Source organism: Cyclopterus lumpus, chromosome 21 (assembly GCF_009769545.1).
Source record: "Cyclopterus lumpus isolate fCycLum1 chromosome 21, fCycLum1.pri, whole genome shotgun sequence".
NCBI classification, from domain to species: Eukaryota; Metazoa; Chordata; class Actinopteri; order Perciformes; family Cyclopteridae; genus Cyclopterus; species Cyclopterus lumpus.
In genome coordinates, this window is record NC_046986.1 from 16399456 (window position 1) to 16416171 (window position 16716).

Here is a 16716-nt window from a genome sequence, read left to right on the forward strand (position 1 = left end):
GACAGAATCTAAACTGGCAAAACATTCTAAGTTGTCACATAATTGGCAGAAATGTAAAATTAGGTTGCGAAAACAGTTTGCCTTTCAGAGGACCAAGATATCGTGGCTTCACAGACAGACCTCTGGCAAATTAGAGTTCCATGACTAAATATAATAGCTGTGAAATATGCCTCCAAACGGGCACATTTTAAAAGGGAACCATCTGTCCAAAAAAAAGTCCCCCTTTGTCACATAAAATGAGTTTTGATCTATTTAGCTAAATGTGGTTTTTGTGACCGGCTCCTGGAGGAGTATAAAGAAGAGTACAAGTATTGATTCAGAGAGAAAACAGTGGAAATTAAACAATATTAAAGCCCTTACATTACAGTTGAACTAGTTATTTGGAGGTAGGGAACCGAGAAGGAAAAAACTAAATACAGCCAGACTCCTTTAACGAGTCCTTCTACTGCATCTGGTGCTATGTTAATGTAGAAATAGAAATCAAAATGGTAGTTTGGGTAGAGGTCCTCAGTCTGCCTCCTCTTCCTCAGACTCAGACTCTGTTAAAAAAAAAAGAGAAAAAAGTCAGCACTCTGTTACCATAGATGTACACCAAGCATTACCAACAATGTCATTTAAACTTAGGACTGAAACAATAAATAACACAGGATAAATCGATACGCCTGTTTGTTATTCAGACAAAATTGATAAAGCACAAACCCATGGCCTGTTTTGGCACACCAGGGCTGCAAGAGGTAGAACCAAAACCGCCATGTGATTAAGGCAGAAAAGATGAGATGCTTACCTTCCTCTGCGTTCTTGAGCCATTCCACAAACTTTTTCATCTGTTCAAGGAACACGCTCTTTCCTTTGGCAACGTGGGCATCGTTGTACCACTTAAGAATCGCCTCCTCACTCAAAACATCCGCTTTGAGAACAATCAAACAAAAAGGATTAAAAATTAAAAAAATTATCATCCATCCAAAATGATGCCAACAGCACAAATATTTCCACAGGTGCTTGAAAAACAAATGTCGCCAGGCAGGTTGAAGACATCAATCAAGACAGACTTTTGGCTATAATCTCTGGCCATCTGCATGGCTTCACAGCTTCCCCACTATGAAACTAACTTTTTCCCGCAAACGTGAGAATGCAAAAAGGAGCGTACCTTTGTAGAGCAGCACAACCATCTTCTGGAATGTCTTCATGAAGTGGATGTTGTCGTAACAGTACTCCTGGATCTTCAGCAGGAGAGTTAGTTCAGAGAGGCCCTGGGAGGTGAATGACTTCAGCAGTGGGCTGTATTGCTGAGAAGGTAAAACAGAGAAGAGTTGTACTGAAATCTGATGTACTATTTGGAATTCTTAAATTACTTTCACTTTGCCGGGGAAATGGCTTTAGGTAAGTAAATCAATTATCTTCTCTGCTAAGTCACCTTTAAAAGTTTGATGGCTTGTTCTGTGACCAGCTCCTCCTTCTTGTTCCACTCCACCGAGCTCATCACACTGGCCCAAATTAGTCCAATCATCGTCTGCTCAGAGATGTTGTTCTTCTTGATTTCCTCTCGGACGTAGGGGATGATCTGTAAGTCCCGGGTCCAGAGATGGAACACACATCATTGGAAAAGTGGGCAAACCATGGTCAGCATATGCAGAGGGTTATTGCTTTTCAAAGCCTGCCGAAGTCTACGGTAGGAGAACACTGGCAGAATACCGAGGCTTGCAGGAGCAGATAATATGTTGAGTGGATTTCAGCAACTTGTCATTGATTCGCTGCATCCTTTTCTCCAGACCTCCTCAAGACAATTAGGTGACAAGGTTAAGAAGAAAGCAATCTCAAGCTTTGTTTATACTCTCACTTGGCACCGTGGCACGCAAGCTCCGAGCACGCACGGAGGCGTATATACTTTCTGCTGTTTGTTGCATTGTTCTTCGAAATGTGTACAAACACAATGAACTGTGAACAATCAAAAAGACAACAAGTGTAACCTGGCGTGACTGGCAAAAAGCCATAAACCAACCACCACAATGCAGAGGAGAGACTGTCATCATCTGTAAACTCATATTTCATGGATTACTTTATAGCCTTTGTACAAGCCCTGTAAAGAAGCAAGTCAGGTATTAGATGCATTTTAAATTAACGAGGGTTGAATATCGTGTATACAATTTTGATTTGGCTGCAAAAGATACTTAAATGAAGACGTTTAAAGGCCTCCTGTTTCTAAAGCATTTCAAACGAATTGGCCTTCCTTGTATAATCCCTCAACATTCAAATAGTGCTTTTATCAGTTAACTATTCATGACGGTGACATGATTGCGCGCGCCAAGTTCAGAGGTCAACGTCCAAGTTCTGTGACAACTTGAGGAGCCGACACGCACTGCGATTGCGTTGTTTTCTGGGGCTCGCACCGGCTCCACAAAGACGAGTATAAACTAAGTGCCGCCCTCAGTGGCATTGATTTACTAAAAGGGCTTACATCTTTGAGGGGTTCCCCACGGGACATCTGCTCCTCAAGCTCCTTCTGCAGCTCCTTGCGAGCACCTATGGACTGCTGGTTTTTGGCAAAGTCTGAAAGCTCCGTCAGTCCGGCGTCCGAGAAGTACTTTGAGAAGTGCTCACAACTGCGCTTGTTGGCAGGGAACAGCTCCTGAAAAAGCACAGTCAAAGATTAAGGCAGACCCTGTTCAGTCAGACATGGCTTATTCAGCAATTAAGAAGCCTTTGTTCATTAATAGCCCGAGTACTGCATGGCACAATAAAGCATAATGATTGTTAATCCTAATTTCATCAAACAACCGTATTTAGAGTGCGCACTCAAGACGGCTGACCCTTATTGCATTGGGAAGCATAATACTTCACCTGAGCCTGGTCATTCTCACCATGAGCCTGCTGTCCATGCCAACCTTCCGGAGACCGGAAGAAACAGAGTTGATGTCCTTTTCAGAAAGCCATGATTTGAAGAGTTTTACAGCGAAGCACGCTGAAACACCTGAACAAATGCATACCAATGAGTCAGCTGTTGTGAACAGACCTACCAGGATATAGTTAGGCCTGAGTAATACATTGGTAAACAACCTCACAGGATGCGATAAGTCATGTTTTAACAGGAACAATGCCTAAAACAACAAGGATTCAGTCAACAAAATTAGTTTGGAACAGGTGTATTAAAAATGTTTTGCCATATTCACATTTCAGTGAACATAATTTCAGCGAATCAGCAAAAATGAAATACTCAACAGCTCCCCTTCTACCTACAGTTATGTTAAAAGGTCCCAATATATTAAGCCTAATGGCAATCATTGGGCGCCATTGGGACCAACTGAAGCCATCTAGAAGACAGCCAATCGTCTTGACAGTTGAAGAAATTTAAAAAAACAAAAGAAACTGACAACTCCAGGTCAAAGCTGAGAAAAACTTATCTGCATCCTTTTGTCAGACAATATCAATTAATCGCATGCAACAAGAACAATTTAAACATATTCATATACATTATGGGCTATTGTCTTTTCATAATGGTGTGTCTTCAAGTTCTCTTTTGCATTAGGAATGAAGACTATTGACTACGAATTTCCTCCTATGTGGGTGTAGAAGTACATGTATGTAAGCTGTAAGCATTGTGGTGGGTTCACATGAAGCCTTTGACTTGAAGTGATGCTAGGCAAATCTGAGAAGTTTACTGCATACGTGGTGGTATCTGTGCAAATTGGATAAGTAACAAGAGGCTGCAGTACAGAAAAACAAAAGATATGTTTGAGGTAGTTTAGAAACATTGTCTGTTTCATAATTGGTCCTCTGAAAGGTAATATGTCCCACTCGGCACATAATCACAACTCTCAGTTCACCAATTTAAGGGCTCCTTATCAAAAATGGTTATTTAGTTATGAATTTATGCAGGAAAATATCAATATTGACCTCAGAAATCAAGTATTAGTTGGACTGTAGTTTGATCAGCTGCTCTTTGTTGGCACTAGTTATTTGAGGGTAGCTTGGCATGTCTGTTTGTAAGCCTGTTTGCGTATGTATGGATGGATTAAAGGTTTGTGCATTTATGACTGCCAACTGACTTAATTTCCACAAATGTTAAATTTGTGTAGCAATGGTCTCGTCCTTACAATTGCTAATGCTTACTACACGTGTGTTTTAGAAAAATATAGTATACCTGCATGGATTTCCAGGTAAGTAACTAATGAGAGCAAAACAAAAATCTAGTCATCCTAAATGTACTTGGCTTAGTAAGAGTGCAAGACACACCATTAGTCACCTCAGTCTCACATTTACAAACTCTAATGGAAGAATTAGATCTTAATGTTCACGCAGTTCAGAACCAATTCAGTTTCCTTAACTGAATGACTCAGACATTTAATTGCCTGATGCATTTTTCACAAATGCTACGGATATCAGACGTTATTGTAGGAATCACTAGTGTCTGGTTAGTGTCTCTGCTACTTATAACTGTAAAATACTTGGGCTTGCATGAGGATATATATTTATGGTGATCTTCACTTTTACCCTTAAATTAGAAGACAATAAACTATGCATTTTAAAAAGACAGATGCTGGGAAGGAGATTGAGATAAAAAAACAATTGTAATTAAAAAAAACTTTTCAAAAGGATTCCATTTTAACAAGAAAAAAGAAAAAATCCATCACAGGTGCTAGAGACAAATGGAAAAAAAGAATTCCAACTTAATTTGAAGGTATGAGATGATTCTCCCCCTACTTAACATCTAATTATTTAATCTCAGTCCAACTATTTCTACCTGCAGTTCTTTTCTGAAAAAATAAAACTAGGCACGCCTACAAGGCAGAGAAGTTGGTACCTTCTTTGACGAGGTTCTCATTGAAGAGGCTGCTTAGAATGGCTGCAGAGAGATTGCCATTGGCCAGCAGAATTCCTGCTAGCATGGCTAGCTTGTTGCGCTCAGACTCAGTGAAGCCCTTGAGAAACAACAGAAGCTGCCAAAAAGCAAACAAAAGACAATCTTGTAAGCTAAATTGAGTTAGAAATATAATTTGACATATAAGTTGGAATAACATAGTGATGAATTCAGAAACTTGACCTGGAAAGGTACTACGTGTTCCTGTAAAGATGCCTTTAGCAATTGCAAACCTTTTTAATCTCCTCCTGAAATCCTTTCTCCAAGTATTTGTAACGCCGGATAAGCTTGTTAAAGACCTAAAGCAAACATAAACCCAATTATTTTAATTGTTAACTTCCCTGTGATAATGAAAATTAAGCAGGAATTAAATGATATCCACCTGGGCATATGCCTGCATAGTCTCCATGTCCTCTTGTGCTTTGAAGAGACAAAACTCAGTGCAGGTCATGTCATCTGACAAGGTACCTCCTGGGGCTAAAAAGAAACAGTTTCAGAATGTCATGGTATTATGCTTCAAACCTCAACAATAAAAACTGAATGATTAATATAAAAGCTTTCCTGTGAACCATTTGTTTCATGACAGTGTTCAGCTCAATAATGTATGAAACTAATATGACAGAGTCCTGCTCCTTACCCAGCATCCCACCAGCAACCAGGATGTCGAAAAGAGTCTCTACATAGCGTCGGTAGTCAAGCTTGGCGCCAGAGGCGTCAAGAAACTTCGCGACAGCCTCCAAATCAGTGCCAGATTGGTTCAGACCTTGTACGATGCTTTCCTGAAACTGGGTGGGGTCAAACCTCTCCTTTTCATCTTTTAAAAAAAAACACATTTTTACTTCAGTTTATCCTGCCACCTATGACATTCTAAAAGACATGTTCAGAACCAAATATGAATTCACACATTAGCTTCCCTGCATAAGGCATGCCAGTAAACTCTTAAAGTAAAATCACATTAAATGCGGTACATATCTATAGTTTGTGAACACATGGGCGTGGTCTTCAGTTATAAAACTGTACACTCATATTCCTGTATCTGTGATTGTAAACCGGTATGGCGTTGGATGGAAAAGTCAGTACAATGAAAATCTGAAAGCAGGAGCTCTTTGTGAAGTCTGGTGGAGGCCTACTTGTTCAATAAAACTAGACCCTCCAAACAACTTCTTTTAAATTCCTCGTATGCAGCATGGTGCGAAACACTCAAGTCGGTCACCTCTTTTGCGGGTTTTGAAACGCTGGCCTGTTAGCGTAGGCTTCTGCTGCCTTTGATTACTCATAAAAGACACTCTGAAAGACAACAGTTTAGGAAATAAGATCAGGATTAGGACATCATTTATGTTTTTAAAAAAACACCATGAATGACAATAACAATTCCAGCTATCACCCAAGGTAGCTAAAGTGTATTCAACAACTGAAAACATAAGTGCAACACAACTTTCAAAAAGGTGAAGGCCGTTTTTAAATTATCATTAAACAAAATATAACGTAAAATGTAATGGGAACAAACATGGGAACAACCCTGGACTTAGCGCATTGTGCACCTTAACTAGCCAAGTTACCTCTTAATAGTAACGTTAATACTTTAGTTAGCTAGGTCTACAGCATGATGGAAACGGCGTAACGCAACAGTCTTGGACGGTCAAGTGAATATATTACTACACATTTTTCAAAATGTTGTTTAATCAAGATTTGGCAAAATGGCATACACTGTGACACTGAAGAATGGTCGTTAGCTTAACGTGTTTAAAGCAGTGGATGTCTAACTTCAAGCAACAACGGCTAACGTCAATGCTAACGTTGGGTTAGCTTAGGTTAGCTAGCTACCTTCATCCTGACGCAGTACCGAAATACGCTTAAATATGGGACCGTCGATCAATTACATTGGACAAAGACAAACGGTAACTCACCGAAATCCTCTTTATGCGCAAAAACAGTCCGTAAAATAAAAACGAATAATACTAGTTGAAACGTTACAGTCAGGTAGCGTTAGCAGGCAATTCCAGAGAAGAGGAAAGTGTAGACGCAACAACGCATGCGCATTAACGCCGATTCAATGTGGGTCATTACACTTGTGTGGGGTAAACGCAAATCACAAACTGTTAAAAACGGAGGAAATAGTGTCGCAATGAAATAACCCTGGTGCCTATAACGCCTTGTTTTGAATACCATACAATATTGATGAATTTACCGTCTGTCTACTTTGTAAAATGGATTTCAAACGTCAAACTTTGCAATTAATCCCCCCTTGCACAGTTCTTAATCATTTTGTTTAGTTAACGCTTGGATGAACATGCTACGCATAGCCACCTATCTCCACAGCGCAGTGTCAGCGCTAAAGGAATGAATAGGACATGTGTTCACCCTAAACATTATGAACAGGGGCAGTTTTCTGGTCGTCAGAATTGGTTTAACCCATAGACTGTGCATAAAGTATATAACTACATAAAAAGTACATTTGTATTTATTCTTACAGTGTATGGGTTCACCCTATCTACTGACACACCAAACTGACCCAGAGTTAGTAGGCGAACATTAAATAATGGGTAAACAAGTCGTTGCTATCTATCATCAAGACACAGGAGGGGGATGTTGTGCTACCGGGTGGTTAGGCTACCCGTCTATCAGATGAAGGGAAAACTTTAATGTTGCGTTACCATTCACCTCGTAAACCTTGGTTCTTATTCCTACTTAAGAGTTTTGCCAAATTGCTTTTCGGCTTGTTTTGGCCAAGATTGAATTTGTAGCCCAACTACTGCTATTGTCTTCATATGCAAAACAAATACATAATAATTTAAAATGCATGACTTTATCGCATGTTATCAGTCCATTCATCCCACATCCATAATGTGTTCGTTACTTTTCCAGAATGTTCTATCCTCGTTTATAAGCCCACTCTCTGGCCCAAGGTTGGGTTATCGGTAATAAACAACATTTAAGATTGTGGTGTTTGGATGTGAGGTGTAGACTTTTATCATAAATCGCTAGTGTTTAGGATAGGCTTGTAGAAAGTTGTGTTTGTGCCCACAATCACGACTGGAGTCACGAAGGACGCTTCATCAAAGATTCCCGACAACATTTGAAGGCATCACAACCCCCACCTCCCCCCGGCGCTGGAGGTGATTAAGGGACGCTGGACTAGCCCAGAGACGCCGCTCCAGCCACTCCCTACGCCCGGCGGACCCTGCACTCTCAAGTCCATCCAGCGCTCCATTCAAAGTGCTGAGGTCCAGATGAGAGCCGCGTTCAGCCTCATCCAGCACAGCAGACACGAGTTAGACTAAAGGCAGCGGCGAAGGGGCTTCAGGAGCCACTCCAGTCTTGGAGAATCACCTCTGGGATCCTACTTTTTTTTGTTTGTTCCTAGAGTGGATTTAGGACGAGAGGGCGCGACTCTTGCAGAGGTAAAGACTCACGTTTTGACGTCTTCGCTTACATGTGCTGAAAGTGCAACTGCTGCGATCGTGTGAGTCGTGTTCGTTGCACTGTTGCAACAATCTTTTCCAAAGTTAACTTTGTGTTTTCTTTGGTCCATCTGCTCCGCAACTCATTCATACCTCCTGACCTCGCAGGAGGGGGGGTTGGGATTTTTTAAATCTATTTTTTGCTTTGTGTACTGGTTGCATTAGTTGGAGGATAAAACCCGGTTGGGCTACGTGTGTCCGAGTTTAAGTCGTCGTTTTGTCTCTTTCCAACCCCTGATTTGGCTACGTTAATGGAAAGTGCGGTCGCTAATTGCATACATCTGCGGGTTTAAGTGCCATCTTTGTAACTCACGAGAGTCTAACTTCGTGTAGAGGACAGAAGCAGATGTGTCAACTCTAAATCATAAATGCATAACAAAAAACAAAAAGTAATTCAAGAGTTTTTCAGACTGCGCTGTGTCAGAGAAGCCCGCTCCATATACCGGCGAAATAATCCTTCACACATTGTTTCACACAAGTGAACAATGTGTGAATGTAAAATGGGCGTTTCGTCTGTTGTGCAGGAGGGTAAATGAACGGTGGGATCACTCAAAGTATAATCTTCCTGTTTCATTAAAATTATATCGTTGCATTATGGGCTCTTATGATCTGTGGATACACTTTGATCCATACCCCCCCCCCCCCCCCCCCCCCCAACAAGGATACATCTCAGCTTCAAACTAACTAAAGGTATGGTTTACCCTCCAGTCACCCTTGGGGTTTGAGATCTTTAATGCTGCTGCTGACTGGAATACATTACTGCTCGGCACGAACTGCATGAATGAAACTATTCACCTTTCTGAGAAACAACCCAAAAGTTCCTTCTTGTCAGAGTTGACCTGCTTTCTTTCTCCCGGGATCCCCCTTATGGGACCCAGCTTGGAACTTATACAATCAAATGGAGGATGGGAATGCCTTCTGGGAAGAAAAACTGTAGTAGGTGTCAGGGAAAAAGGCTACATCACGGTACAGTATTAGAATATACTTCGGATACATCAGATAAAAAAAACGCCACTTAATCATTATAGTATAGGAGAAATGCTGCAGTAAAAACACAGTGGATGCATGTAAAATGAAATGTCAGCATTTTTTAAAATTGGAAACGTCAACTGTGATGGTTTTTCAAATGCGAGTCAAGGCCTCCAGAATCTGCTGATTGTACTTGAGTCTAAACACAAGTTTTACCTTGACTTTGAGTCTTACTTTCTATTTTGTTTTGGAAGCAAACGATGATCATGTGTGCACATTTCCAGGATAAACGCATTCATGCTTAAGTTTTGGGCCATAACTGATACAAAACATGAATTCAGTGAAAACGTGACACGCGTTCCAATTCTCGCATTTTTAAATGTTCCTGTTTTTTGCTTTGCTTTTTGATGGAACATTCTTTCTACCCTTGGCACTACTTTGAATCCTTCAGTTTTCAACTTGTAATTCCATCGGTGAACTGAAAATTCCCAAGAGGATCAAATACGATTTCTTTTTTTTATAAAAAGGATTGTATCTTTTTCTCTTTGTGGTTTTCCACAAATATGTCCCGCCTCTGTTAGCCAGAGTCTCAGTCGGGGAGCCAGATGGGAACTTTATTACCCATGCTGATCAAACAAACCGTGATGTAAGATGACGGTGAAAGCTAGTGTGTGGCAAGCCATCAGAGTTGCACAGGGGGCTCCTGGAGAAAAAAAATTTAACAACCTTTCAGCTCAGACTTGGAAGACATCAGTGAGTGGGGACTGTTTGCTTCTCTAGTAGCTCTCCTCAGCGTGAGCTTGTTGGCTGGCCTGCTTTCAGTGCCAAAAGCCTCCTTCATGAAGTGTGTGTGTGTGTGTGTGTGTGTGTGTGTGTGTGTGTGTGTGTGTGTGTGTGTGTGTGTGTGTGTGTGTGTGTGTGTGTGTGTGTGTGTGTGTGTGTGTGTGTGTGTGTGTGTGTGTGTGTGTGTGTGTGTGTGTGTGTGTGTGTGTGTGTGTGTGTGTGTGTGTGTGTGTGTGTGTGTGTGTGTGTGTGTGTGTGTGTGTGTGTGTGTGTGTGTGTGTGTGTGTGTGTGTGTGTGTGTGTGTGTGTGTGTGTGTGTGTGTGTGTGTGTGTGTGTGTGTGTGTGTGTGTGTGTGTGTGTGTGTGTGTGTGTGTGTGTGTGTGTGTGTGTGTGTGTGTGTGTGTGTGTGTGTGTGTGTGTGTGTGTGTGTGTGTGTGTGTGTGTGTGATCAAAGTCCCCTGGCCATGGCGATGAATAGTGTTTGCGATTGTCTGGCGTGGTGTATTGACGTTGTGTGTTGGTTCTGCATCAACAGAGGTGGACCGGGCTGCACGCATGCACCGTGACGAGCCTCCAGCAGCCTCTGTTAAAGGAGTACTTTCTGAAGACTCATCCAAAAGTAGTAGTCACACCTCCAATTCAGTGCCTCATCAACTTTTGTGATGCACCGGATCCCATTGGAACTTTTTGTTTTCTGTCATGTTACTTTGGAGTTGAAGGGGTAAAAAAATTAACTTTCCCCGCCGCTGTTTGAGAATTTTCCACCCCTTCTGTTTAATTGTGAAACTCTCCATCCTAAGTCTCCCCGTGGAGCCGGAGTAATAACCCTGTGCATTTTCATTCAGCTCTCTGTTGCTTTGTTAAGTCCACTACAGCTGCTTTCTCCATTCACGTATGGCAAACTAAGCCAGACCAAGTGTTTGACAGCCTGCTCTGCAGACGACGCCGGCGCTGCTAATGCAGAGCAGCCTGGGGAACATTTGAGTGTCGTCGTGTTCTTTAACACGGTGGAAAAAAATGCAACCTTGCAAGGTTCTCCTGCGTGCTTGTATCTGATGGTGGTTTGGCCACTTTAGAGCTGGTGTTACTCATAAAGTGCAACGGCTTGGACTTTAATGTTAAACAAAAAAAATCAACTGTCGATCATATGAATTGTACACACTAGAGATTTCATAGGCAGGTTTTTTTTCATCTACAACTTCACCGGAACTCTCCTCTTTAAAAAGCTATTTAAAAGCTTTATAAGTGGACTGTGAGCATAGATATGAGCATGCTTTAAGTTATGTAGGTAATGGCATTTTCTGTTGCCTGGCATCGTCTTTTGGGAGCTGCGAGTGTGTGGAAAGGGCAAAGTTAACGCCACCTGTTTTGCGATGCGACTTGAAATTCTCATAGCCTTCACCTCATCTGTCCATGGTGTGTAAATCACTCTTGGGTTTTACAGTGTGATTTTACCATGTACACACATTTTAATATGTATGGCCGATTTTTATTTTTTCCGATCATGTAAGGCCCCATTGCTCTTAGTAAGAAGCTGATGAAGTGTGTTTGCAGGGCCTTTTTGAAAGCCAACACAGACTGTTGTTCCTATCGGTCATCTCATTTCAATCAAGGTTTTGTATGCCTGGTATATTGTATGGTTGTTTGATCTGTCGTCATTGTGATTACCAGCTGTAGGCTCATGTTTTGCAAATTTCCAAGTCGTCCTGCTGTTTGAACTGTACTGTAAATAAAGCGCTGTTTGTTTGGTTTATGTTTAATCAGGCTGCAGGGTTGTGTGGCATGAAAACACCCCATTTGAATTGCAACTAGCTTTTGACGGACATAAATCATCAAGTCGGCAGTCATATTGGTGTTCCTGCAAATGGAGCTCCAGTCTGTTTCTGTGCCAGCCTTTCACACACAGGCACGCGCACTCTCGCAGAGTTCTGCACCTGGAGGGGTGTTCAGGTCACTGGATTCCAGATCACTTTCTCGGGTAGCGGCCCGCGCTCTGCCTCTCTGTTCTGGCCTTCACTTTGGCACAACCTAAAAGCCCTGCTGCTGCTGCTCCGCCAGGGCGGGCTTTAATCGCCATCATTGCCAGCAGCCTGTGATGTTGTGACTCCGCCCCCCTGATACGGCCACCTCTATCTGAGGATGGATTATTACAGACCGTTACCTTGCACAATGCATTTTATTATCATTTGTTTGCACATAGACGCCTCCTGTGTTCTCAAACAACCGCTCTCAAGGTAGAATGATGACGATCGTCTCTCCATGGAGCTCACGCGACGCCCTTTGGCGTTCGGCCTGCTTTGTTGATCGGGATGAAACTGGCCATTTAAAAATTGGTAGCCACTCTGACCGGCTTTATTGCTAATTGAGCACATGCGCCCTGATAAGTAACCGCTGGTTTAATGACTTGTTTTGTTGTATTTTCACAAGCACTCATGCGTTTTGCATGCATGTGAATGCCTGCACGGTTGTTGACCTTTTGGTTAAGTTACTTTTTCTCCCCGCTAAGGACAGAGGTGATCAATCCCGTGGCCTCAGTCTAGGGCCTGTAAATAATATATGTACATTTAATGGTGTGTTTTCATGTTGTTTGATCTTTGATGCTGACTAATATTAAAAAAAAAAAAAAATAAATATATATATATATATATATATATATATATATATATATATATATATATATATATATATATATATATATATATATATATATATATATATATATATATATATATATATATATATATATATATATATATATATATATATATATATATATATATATATTGGTGGTCTGAAACGAAATCCCAGGTCCACCACATACAATCACTTGTGCCTCTAAAAACAGTACTTTAATCTGTTGGAATTATAGATCAAGCTCCAATTTAAAATGAAATCCTGTGACTTGATGTCATATGTAGGATATAAACAGTGAATCAGTCGTGTCCTTCTCTTTCTGACGTTCAAGGTGCTCTAGTTGATTTTGCCAGCATGCTGCACATTGCATGACATCAAGGGGGCGGGGCTGTCTAGTGCCAGCCGCAGGTATTCTGTTTATTTTACGTTGCTGATGGCAGAGGATAACTAATGGCAGATTTGTACCAGGATGTCTGAGCAAAAAGACAATATTTAAACACTTTCCAGACTCATGTTTTTGACTCACAAGGTCAGCATTCAATGTGCCAACTTAAATGATGTGTAAACCCCCATCTGCCACACACGCTGCCAGTCAGGTTTTGGAGAGCGCACGATTGCATCCAGATGAGGGTATTTGACCATAAGTTTCACTACGTCACTGATTTCATGAGATTTAGATTTGAGATTTAATAGGGGCTAAACCATGTGGGCACATGTGATGTTTACCTCTTAAGCAGGCATCAACGAGATTTAATCAATCTCTCTGATGCAAAATGCATCAGAGAGATAAAGCGGGACACTTCTAATCCAGTTATTTAGTCATTTGAAAAAGGGTCATACAAGGGTCCCTTGATTTAGACGGATATATATATATATATATATATATATATATATATTTTATTAATATATATGTATATATATTAATTAATGTATATATTAATAGTTTTTTATTTATTTAACCAACATAGACTGGCTATATTCTCATCTCTCCACAACTCAGCAGTGAGGATAATCCCCTGAGTTTAATCAAGGCTGTCAGGTTTTCTCACATTCTCCATCCCTTTGGATCCAGTACAACAATTAACAGCAGGCAGCAACTGCTATTAATGGGATTGTGTCACACTCTACCTAGAAGCCAGTTCCAATTATGGGGTAGTGGGTTATCAGCAGAGGAGCTGAGGGCATGCAGCATCCAGGCTTGTGCAGACAGATGCAATATGTTGTCGGTCAGACTGGCCCAGGCACTCGGGCGACATGGGCCCATTCTATTCCCCCCCGGGTCATCTGGGGCTTCAGTTCTCCTTGTTTTCACCAAGGAGTAGGCTTTGTCCTTTTTTAAACTCCCGTTAGTTAATACTAGACTCTGCACTCACACTGTAGAATGTTAATGCACTTACTGTCGGTACGTTTGCAGTAGCCGGGCAGCTGACTAACTTTGCAGTATTTGGTTTGAACAATATTGATTGTGGCGGGCTTAGACATACATCAACTGATGCTCTGAATGACCGATATTAAAAGAGGGTCAGGCACTGAGTGCATTTGTAAGTTATATAAATGTTTGATTTGAAATTCCGACTCGAGGAATCTATTCTATTTAAACTGATGTAATACTACCCGAAAGACAACATATGTTACGAGATCACAGAGCAGGGGGATTGCCGTTTCATCCCTCCAGAGAATCGACAACTATGTGAAAAGGAAATTACTTGATTCAAAACATTGCAGACAACCAAAGCAGCTGGTAGACATGAGCAGTTGCTGGGATTGTTTGACACAATGGCATCAGACAGACACATTGCACTGTAGTTGGCGTGCACAACGTTACAGGCCTCACTGGACGGTTGATTGACAAGTGGTCAAATATGTCTCCCACTGGTTTGTACCCGCATCAGAGTCGAGATCTTGATTGCAATAAATTCTAATTTTTCAACATTCTTCCCACCTCACTCTCGGCCAACCTTTTCCATGATTTGTTTTCATGTCGAGTGAGAGTGGTTTTGGAACTTGAGTCTTGCCTCCCACGAAGAGCCTGGCAACTTCTTTATGGTCAAATAACACTGTGCCCTGCAGGGGGAACAGAAGCCAGAGGAAAAGTGAGGTGGAAGTCTACGCAGGGAATCCATTTCTATTTCTACAGGAATGTCTTGAGGCTCTGAAGTCGCTGCAGACGCACTCAGTTTGACAGTTGATGGAGGGTTACGTCTTGGAGACAAAGTGAGTGTTTTGTACAGAAATGTTGCCGCTCCGAGTCGTCCCTGTTTTGGCTGTCAGCCAAATGTTTCAGATCACATTCTCTATTATCCTCTGATTCAGTGGTTTAATCCCCAAAACACAAACTTTACACAGCACATCTTTGGCTGCATTATTGGATATTTATGTAATAATAATAATCCATGCAAAACATTGCATTGGAAAAACGTATCTAAAACTGAGTGAGTGTAGCTTTGCCGTATCTTTATTCTGTACCAGCCAATGTCTGTTTCTGGCAAAAAAGACAAACGTTACCAAGAGAGCCGTGAACAATAGATGACTACATGGCCTCATCTAATAGCCGGCTGTGGTCAGCCTGTCACAACAGCAGACATTGGTTTTTAGTGCAGCAAAGCCCTGTATCAAGGCCCTGAATATATCCAAGGCCCCTCTTTTATCTCCAGCGCCATAACATTGGGATTACTGTCCAAAAGGAGATGGGAGGCAACACTGGACTAAAAACTGCCAGCCCCAGCAGAGTCTTTGTCACAGTGCTCTCCAGCCCAGATCCTTTCCTGGCCACTCCAGCCCAGATCCTTAACTGGCCACAAATATTATATTGCTGCTACAAGCAAAAGGGCTGCAGACAAAACTATAAAGGCATCTGTTTTGGAGTCTGTTTCTTTGAAAAGAAGCCCAAAAACAGGAGCAGGATCCAGTTGAGCAGACGCCCAGAGGTCAAGGGCAAAGTGCCTTAGTTATGCAATAGCCTATGAGACAGTCTCACATGCCACGGAACTGAATAGCCAATCAAAAGGCCCCGCTCCACCACGGGAGTCAAACCCCTGCTGTACAAACATGTCCACCCCGGAGTTTGTTTGCACTGGCTAAGTTTAGGACAGTTTATTTACTGATCAGAGAATGCCTTTCCAAAAACCTTTTATCGGAGCCCTCTCAATGATTCACAACACACGTAAAATAACGGCCTAATGGGTGTAATAACTGGATACATTTCTTGAACGTACGTTTTTTACCAGAACGCATGAATGTGTGCATTTTATTCTCTATATTCAATGCCATATTTTAAGCCATGCATTGTTTACGTATTTGCTTGCTGGCAATTTTCTTCTTCACCGACCTTGCATATTTTGGCTCTGCACCCCCCCCCCCCCCCCCCCTTGACGGTATGTGTGATGCATCTCTTCTGTATTTCTGTGTAGGCGGCGACACCTGCAGCCAAAATGGAGGTGAAGACGTCACTTCTAGACAACATGATCGGGGTGGGCGACATGGTCCTCCTAGAACCCCTGTCCGAGGACTCATTCATTGAGAACCTGAGGAACCGCTTTGACCACAATGAGATCTACGTAAGTATCTACCACATCCAAGTCATGAAACTGTGTTGTATTCAGCGCTTCTGCTCATCCCTGCTTCCAAAGACTGACGACGTCCCTCAGGAATCACTTAGATACTTTTCATGACTCCATTGTTCTTTTATTCCCTCACTCATTTAAGTCTCGGCCACAATAACCAACCAATTCATGAATCGCATCAGTAAAGAATGTAGATGATGCCTTTTTTAAATGAGGCATGAATACCAGAGCTCAGGGACAAGAAGGGCCTGGCAGGCTGGCTGGCCATCTCTAGAAGAAACGGGGATGATGAACTATGCTCACTGCTCTCAACGTCAGCCTTGATGATTACAGCTCTGCTCTGGTTGCTGTTGGCTCACAGGGCTCCGGGCCCGAGGGATGATGTCACCTCTTATAGCAATGATTGCCTTCGCGGCGCGCTAGATATTTTGCCGAGATGCAGCCCACATC

General features: G+C 41.9%; 2 protein-coding genes across 10 annotated transcripts in view; one reads left to right on the top strand and one right to left on the bottom strand.

Moving 5' to 3' along the window:
• LOC117750707 (basic leucine zipper and W2 domain-containing protein 1-A-like) overlaps window positions 1-6896 on the bottom strand; it is a 7074-nt gene extending 178 nt beyond the window's left edge. The window contains exons 1-12 of one of the 2 annotated variants that reach the window (XM_034561992.1): window positions 6763-6896; window positions 6069-6142; window positions 5493-5669; window positions 5238-5332; window positions 5089-5154; window positions 4799-4934; window positions 2859-2968; window positions 2456-2626; window positions 1415-1561; window positions 1148-1286; window positions 785-907; window positions 1-539 (exon numbers count right to left, since the gene is read on the bottom strand). The exon at window positions 1-539 is cut by the window's left edge and continues 174 nt beyond it. In XM_034561992.1, coding sequence (XP_034417883.1) covers window positions 508-539; window positions 785-907; window positions 1148-1286; window positions 1415-1561; window positions 2456-2626; window positions 2859-2968; window positions 4799-4934; window positions 5089-5154; window positions 5238-5332; window positions 5493-5669; window positions 6069-6132 — 1260 coding nt within the window. In that variant the 5' untranslated portion in view covers window positions 6133-6142; window positions 6763-6896 and the 3' untranslated portion in view covers window positions 1-507. Of the gene's footprint in view, window positions 540-784; window positions 908-1147; window positions 1287-1414; window positions 1562-2455; window positions 2627-2858; window positions 2969-4798; window positions 4935-5088; window positions 5155-5237; window positions 5333-5492; window positions 5670-6068; window positions 6143-6762 lie in introns of those variants that run through there. The other variant, XM_034561993.1, reaches the window with a different exon arrangement.
• Window positions 6897-7786: 890 nt separating this feature from the next.
• Window positions 7787-16716, top strand: part of myo1b (myosin IB) — a 52955-nt gene continuing 44025 nt past the window's right edge. For 7 of the 8 annotated variants that reach the window (XM_034562236.1, XM_034562239.1, XM_034562240.1 and 4 more), the window contains exons 1-2: window positions 7787-8256; window positions 16114-16260. In XM_034562236.1, the coding sequence (XP_034418127.1) occupies window positions 16135-16260 (126 nt within the window). In that variant the 5' untranslated portion in view covers window positions 7787-8256; window positions 16114-16134. Of the gene's footprint in view, window positions 8257-10570; window positions 10791-16113; window positions 16261-16716 lie in introns of those variants that run through there. The other variant, XM_034562237.1, reaches the window with a different exon arrangement.